Here is a 7703-nt window from a genome sequence, read left to right as displayed (position 1 = left end):
CAAGAAACATATACTCCTCGGGTAAGCAATAATGTTTGTACGAGAAATAAGAGATAATTAATCTCGATATTAAATTTGAGATAAGTTTATCCCATATATTTGGTCGAGATAAAATTACGGTATAACTAATCTGAGGATTAGTTATCCCGAAATTATAGTATTATTTTTATTCATATGGGGTGGTGGGATAACAATCTTCGAATAACTAATCTCGAGATAATTAATCCTAAAATAATTTATTTCTCAACCAAACAATCCCTTAGAGAGGTCTGAGTAGCCACTGGACTTTACTGTTTACATTTTCTAAGCCGGTATACATAGATTATACATTGTTATACATATATATTTTATATTAATGGGTTATTTTTAATTTAAGTAATCTAGTGTACTGCTATTTAGATTAATTCTTGTATTCCAATTTAGCTACTCTTATTACTGTAGTCTTAACCACATCATTTATCCATTACTATAAAAATATCCGGCTGGGTATCCAAATTGAATGGAAAGTGAATAAATCAGTATGTTCAACGTGGCCCAATAAGGCCCACCCAATTGGTTCTTCTTCTTTCCTATATGAATCGGAAAACTGATTTCCTAGGACAAGACGGTCTATAATGGCGTCAATTTTCGCTCTTTCATTATTTTTCATTATTATCTCTTTCTGCATCACTTCGATCACCATTCCCGTTCAATCCGACGGTCACGAAACTTTCATCATTCACGTTTCTAAATCCGATAAGCCCCGTGTGTTCGCCACCCACCACCATTGGTACTCCTCCATCATCCGATCCGTTTCTCAACACCCTTCTAAAATCCTCTACACCTACTCACGCGCTGCCGTGGGCTTCTCCGCCCGCCTCACCGCCGCGCAGGCCGATCAGCTCCGCCGTATTCCCGGCGTAATCTCCGTCCTTCCCGACGAAGTACGCCACCTCCACACCACCCATACCCCTACCTTCTTAGGCCTTGCTGACTCCTTCGGCCTTTGGCCCAACTCCGATTACGCCGATGACGTCATCATCGGAGTTCTGGACACAGGTATATGGCCGGAAAGACCGAGTTTTTCCGATGAGGGTCTCTCTCCTGTTCCTTCAAGTTGGAAAGGGAAGTGCGCTACTGGACCGGATTTTCCTGAAACCTCATGTAATAAAAAAATCATAGGTGCCCAAATGTTTTACAAAGGCTATGAAGCTTCACATGGCCCAATGGATGAATCAAAAGAATCGAAATCGCCAAGAGATACTGAAGGACATGGAACACACACAGCATCAACTGCAGCTGGTTCTGTAGTGGCAAATGCTAGCTTTTATCAATATGCCAAAGGTGAAGCTAGAGGTATGGCTATAAAAGCAAGAATAGCTGCTTACAAGATTTGCTGGAAAAATGGTTGTTTTAATTCTGATATATTGGCTGCCATGGATCAAGCTGTTAACGATGGTGTGCATGTGATTTCACTTTCCGTTGGGGCTAACGGTTATGCTCCACATTATCTCCTTGATTCTATTGCAATTGGAGCTTTTGGTGCATCTGAACATGGCGTCCTCGTCTCATGTTCAGCTGGAAATTCTGGTCCCGGCGCTTATACGGCAGTGAACATTGCCCCCTGGATTCTCACCGTTGGTGCTTCAACTATAGATCGTGAGTTCCCTGCAGATGTTATTCTAGGAGATAATAGAATATTTGGTGGCGTATCATTGTACTCCGGCGATCCATTGACCGATGCCAAATTGCCGGTGGTTTATTCCGGCGACTGTGGTAGCAAATACTGTTATCCAGGAAAGCTAGACCATAAAAAAGTCGCTGGAAAAATTGTTTTGTGCGATAGGGGAGGCAACGCTAGGGTTGAAAAAGGGAGTGCAGTGAAGCAGGCAGGCGGAGTAGGGATGATACTCCTTAATTTGGCCGACTCCGGTGAAGAGCTCGTCGCCGATTCACATCTTCTCCCCGCGACGATGGTAGGTCAAAAAGCAGGAGACAAAATAAGACACTACGTAAAGTCTGATCCTTCACCGACGGCGACGATCGTGTTCAGAGGAACCGTGATCGGAAAATCACCGGCGGCGCCACGTGTAGCGGCGTTCTCGAGCAGGGGACCGAATCATTTGACGCCGGAGATTCTCAAACCGGATGTTATTGCACCTGGAGTTAACATTTTGGCCGGTTGGACCGGATCTGTTGGACCGACCGATTTGGATATTGACACGAGAAGAGTGGAATTTAATATTATTTCTGGAACTTCCATGTCGTGCCCTCACGCTAGTGGATTGGCTGCGTTACTTAAAAGGGCCCACCCTAAATGGACCCCAGCAGCGGTAAAGTCAGCACTCATGACAACAGCTTACAATTTGGACAATTCTGGTAAAGTATTTACAGATCTTGCCACTGGCCAAGAATCTACTCCTTTCGTTCATGGATCAGGTCATGTAGACCCGAACCGAGCATTGGATCCGGGTTTGGTTTACGATATCGAAACTAGCGATTACGTGAATTTCCTATGCTCCATTGGCTATGACGGCGACGATGTCGCCGTGTTCGTGAGAGATTCTTCTCGAGTGAATTGCAGTGAACAGAATTTGGCTACTCCAGGAGACCTGAATTACCCGTCGTTCTCTGTTGTTTTTACCGGTGAGAGTAACGGTGTGGTTAAATACAAGCGGGTGATGAAAAATGTAGGGAAAAATACAGATGCTGTTTATGAAGTGAAGGTGAACGCGCCGTCGTCTGTGGAGGTGAGTGTGTCGCCGGCGAAGCTTGTATTCAGTGAGGAAAAGAAAAGCTTGTCGTATGAGATTAGCTTTAAGAGTAAAAGCAGTGGTGATTTGGAGATGGTGAAGGGGATTGAATCTGCATTTGGGTCGATTGAGTGGAGTGATGGAATTCACAATGTGAGAAGCCCAATTGCAGTGCGTTGGCGTCACTATTCTGCGGCATCCATTTGAGTATTGGATGTTGTTGGATAAGCTAGACAATGTAGCCGACGATTGTTCTTTATATTGCATGGACCAATAAAATGGGATGATAGACAAATTGAAAGAGGAAATGTCGAATTTGTCCAACTTGATGTTGCCTTTAATTTCACTTTCTTTCCTTATTTTCTCGTTTCGGATGTTGTTCAGATTGATGTACATATGAATGAAGCATACCCAGTTGTTTCACAGTAATTGACAAGAAGCCTGGTGGTTCAAATAAGTAGATCAGCTATACGTGACTTTATATTTGACAATTACCAAACCCATAGTTTAACATCCATCATAGCCAATAGCGACATACAACTTTTAAGTATTATATAGAGCACAAAATTTGGATAACTTTGCACTATAGTATTTTAGTGTTATGTATTTGTCATCAATGATAGGCTTTCCAAATAACATAACACAGCAATACAGGCTAAAGTTTTGCAATAGAACAGTTCAAAAGTCGCATGATATGTGCAATTGAATACCAGTCTCATCTGTAGCGTCACAAACAAAAAGCACTTGAAATAAGAGTTTCCAGGTCACACTACGTAATATAGATGCAATAGCATGATCTCCCCTTTGCTGCAATTTAATGAATCCTCTAGTGACCATACTTCTGAAATTTCCACTCACTGTTATCTGCAGAGTAATAAAAGTAATTTCAAATATTACGAGAAGTTTGCAACCCTACTAGAAAAGAAAAATCCGATGATAATACCTAATGCGCACACTTGACGGGTTTTGAGCCATCGACTGATGCAGTGGAAATGGAAGGCATGGTTACAAACACCTGCGGGAATCTCAATCAAGATACTTCTATAGCACAACAATATAATTCAGAGAAAAAAACACTGACCAGTAGAAAGAACAAATACTAGTTAAGGAAATAAATCTAAAGACCCCCCTTACCCCTCAATAAAACATCAGGAAGGTAAAAGGAGAAACAAAAACCAAAATGCATACAGAGCTAACATGGGTACATAAAAGAGGGAGAAGCAGATGAAAAAATGCAGTAAACTAGAATTACATCTAACTCAACAGATAATATAAAAGATTGACATGCTAGAATTACTGCATGTAAGGACTCACATACCAAGCAAACCACAGTATAGTATCAAACCAATAAACATGATTTGAGGAGGCACATGTAATAATAAATATGCAAGTGAAACCAAGAGAATTTGTAGAACCAATAAACATGGTTTGAAGAGGCGCATGTGATAATAAGCATGAAAGTTAAACCAAGATGAACTTCACATACTTGATCAAAATGAGCAAAGGGAGCTTATTCACTTAATCTACTGCTGTACATCACAGACGATTCACATGTTCCGATGTCTTGTGATTTTGCTTCAGCGATGCTCTAACACGTCCTTTTATTTCAAAAGGCAACAGAATAATATATAAAAACACACATTGTTCTATTTAAGAAATGGTTCCAACATTGTGGTTTTGCTTGAAGTATGCTCTACTATAAAACATGGAATCTATAGAAACAGGACAATAAAAAAGACGAAGCACTTCAACAAGAAATAGAACCAGTTGCTCCTTCGGTTTCAAGAATTGACTCAACAACTAGTAGCATTCTTGTTGGAGAACCTCTCTCTAAATCAAAATCACCCCATCAGCTCCCTACTTCACAATCCTTGCAAGCAACAGTCCAAGTACTAGTCATCTCTGGTACAAAATATTTACTTTCATGGAACAAAATACCCCAAATTGACTGTTGGATTTCAATGGCAGACCTAAATGCTAAATTTGAAACTAGATTTTGAAGAGAAAATTCAAAGTGAAGAAGCAATTTTGTGAGAATAAGCTATAGATAAATGATCTCCCCCCCGAGATTTATCCCGCACGTTAGGCGGTCATGATGCTCAACTTCTGGAGAAAGAACCAACAAGAACGAATGATATGTTCTTTATATTTTTCCATGCAATTGTGAAAACAATGCAAGTCTGGGAAAGCAAATTATGAATGCATGCTCTGAATATGCAAAGTAACCCAATTATGCTTATTTCATTCCAAAAGTACATTTAGTGCTAGTTTCATCTATTGTGCTTTATTCTCCATGCAGTTTATGCATCCAAATTGGAGCTAGTCGTTTTGCTGCTCATGAGTCTCCATAGTGGGTTCAAGGTAAAATGGTAATAATGGAACAAAGGTAACTGGCTTATAAACCCAAAAAGATGAAGGAGAAAAGAAAAGAGAGAAATGCTGAACGAAAAGAAGCACGGCAGAGCAAAAAGCTAATTGGAACCCACCCGAAATTGGGACAAAAGCCACCTTCAACCCGGCACAGTCCACCCAACCTCCAATATACAGTTCTCCTCTCCCCACCCTGTCCTCGCAAAAAACAACTCCATACCAACATACACCACCCAAAGGAAAAAAAAGCTTTCCACTTTTCTGGCTACTTTTATTAATTATCTTAGCATAATTTTTTCTTCTGAGATGGTATTATTATCTTAGTATAATATTGGGGTTAGAGGTTTGATTTAGTGTGTTGGTGCTTTCATTCAAGTTGGATTTTGGTGCATGAGTTTGAGCATAGAGCTTCATCTTGTGATGGTCATTTTGGTTTTTCATTGATGTTTGAAGCTTTCATCTATAAAGGGAGGGGGAAGAGTAATGTTTGCTTAAGATATGGTAGAAGATAGGAAGAGAGTTACAGGACACGACAATTCTCATCAAAGACATGCCTTGTCAGGATATAGAGAAGGGTAAAAGAAAGGACCAGAGACAAGGAAAAAAGGGAAAAATTATGTCTGGTATAGCAGCAAAAGGTGATAAGGTGTTAAAAAATTCCATTGAATAAAAGCAAAGTAGAGAGAGAAGCAGGTTCACTCCTCTGGTTGAAACAGGGAGAAGGCCGATGGATCGAGGAGGAATATAAAAAGTTTTGCATAGACCTTCCTCATTGGCTTTTTAAAACTCTCACAAAAGTCTCACTTGCCTCTCACATGACATCTGGAATTCTACTCCTTGTGACTGCACACAACTTAAACAAATATGTCACAGCGTAGGACAAAAAAATTAGACTAAATGACCTTGGTCACAATTGAAAGACTTGGCCAAAGGCTTTGAGGACTATGGAGACATCACTCTATTACAATAAATGTGATGGTTGAAACGATATGCCTAATGCGATGATATCAAGTTCGTTATATGCCATTAAAATATACTCATCTAGTCATGTGCTTTGACACACGTACAAAACAGATACATCAGGACACAAATTCACAAAACATAAGCTATAAGCATCTTTCACCATGGCATAGTTCATCCCTTGCCAATGATTACCAGTATGGAATATATGTATCTCAAGGCACAAGGTAATATATACAAGCCCCTGTCTGGTATGGTTTTGGAATGTGGAACCAGGGGCGGATTTAGGGGGGCGGAAGGGGGTTCACCCGAACCCCTTTCACCGGAAAATTACATTGTATATATAAGGCAAAATCCTGCTTGTACTTCTATATATTATACTTTGACACATCCCAAAAGCATAGCTTAGTGGTCAAGGGGGTTCAAAACTTCTGTAAGGTCACTGGTTCAATTCCGACTGGCCACAGTCTCTTTTAATACTTTTAACTTTTTATTTTTTTTAAACCCCATTAGCGGAAATTCTACCTCCGCCACTTTGCGGAACACTAAACCTCACTCATATATAAAGTCATCAATAATCGATGAAGTGAATAGTAAAGTGAGAAAACACCTAATTCCACTAGCAAGCAGGCAATCAACTACATCTTACAAGTTCCCATTAATAAGAACTTGAGAATGAAAAAACAGCTTATAACTGAGAAAAATTCAGCTTGTTATCACCAAGTGTCATATTTGAAATTATTCCTGATAAATATATTTTTAAAAAAATTGAGAGCAGCGTACCCCAAGCAACAGTGCACTTCTCGCTAGTGGCACTAGTTTGATTAGCTTGACATTCGATGCCTGATAGCAATTTTCACACAATGGAACAAATAAATAGAGGATAAAATATCGATCTTTTTCATTTTTTAGATAAAAAGAGAAGCTAAAGAAAATCTCCAAAATACTCACACAGGTCCATAATATGGTTTCTGCAAATAGCACAGTTGTCTACAACAATATCTGCATCAGCAATTTCACGAATCACGTTAGCTAAACACAAATTTCATACCGGTTGATCGGGAATAGAGACTACAAACTATTCCTACAAAAAAAGCCAAAAACAAAAGAAAGAAATAAGGGATGCAGTGAGTTAGAAAAAAGCGAACCCCAAGCCCATGAAGCGACAGCATTCCACTTCTTTATCTCAAAACGCTTGGGTTTCTTCGTAGAAGAAGACGCTGATGAAGGCGCCATAGCGGGTGGATCCTTCACCGGCGGGAGCCATTTCGACGTCTGTATCCATCGCTGAATGCAAATCCAAAATCTAGGGTTATCGATCGAAATGAAGAGGAACCACTGGAGTAATAGACTTCCCTTTTAGCGGGTAAATTCGAGATGATAAGTGCAGTAATACTATGGAAAATTGTGTTACACTTTAATACTTTGTGATAATTATAATTCTTTTCCACGTGTAATTATCTTTAATAGACAATGTTTCCGGTTTCACCGCCGACGAGTTCTATAGTAGGGACTCCTAAGAGCCAATGCTTCCTATGAGGCAACGGATCTACTCCCTTAGTCCCAATTTACATGGAATGTTCGAATTTAAAGACTTAAAGAAGTTTTTCATTATATTTTTAATGTATTTTTTAAATATTT

General features: G+C 39.7%; 1 protein-coding gene and 1 pseudogene across 1 annotated transcript; one reads left to right on the top strand and one right to left on the bottom strand.

The window, feature by feature from the left end:
- The first annotated feature begins 387 nt into the window (after positions 1-387).
- Positions 388-3161, top strand: LOC107812145 (subtilisin-like protease SBT1.4). Its single transcript, XM_016637178.2, has one exon. The coding sequence runs from the start codon at positions 615-617 to the stop codon at positions 2937-2939; it is 2325 nt and encodes a 774-aa protein (XP_016492664.1). The 5' UTR covers positions 388-614; the 3' UTR covers positions 2940-3161.
- Positions 3162-3264: 103 nt separating this feature from the next.
- LOC107812146 (RING-box protein 1a-like) lies at positions 3265-7480 on the bottom strand (annotated as a pseudogene).
- Between the last annotated feature and the right edge of the window lie 223 nt (positions 7481-7703).

Source organism: Nicotiana tabacum, chromosome 22 (assembly GCF_000715075.1).
Source record: "Nicotiana tabacum cultivar K326 chromosome 22, ASM71507v2, whole genome shotgun sequence".
Classification (NCBI taxonomy): domain Eukaryota; kingdom Viridiplantae; phylum Streptophyta; class Magnoliopsida; order Solanales; family Solanaceae; genus Nicotiana; species Nicotiana tabacum.
This window is presented reverse-complemented; position numbering and strand designations above follow the sequence as displayed.

Coding starts and splice junctions, on each gene's coding strand:
- LOC107812145 (XM_016637178.2), top strand. CDS start 615: ATGGCGTCAATTTTCGCTCTTTCATTATTTTTCATTATTATCTCTTTC.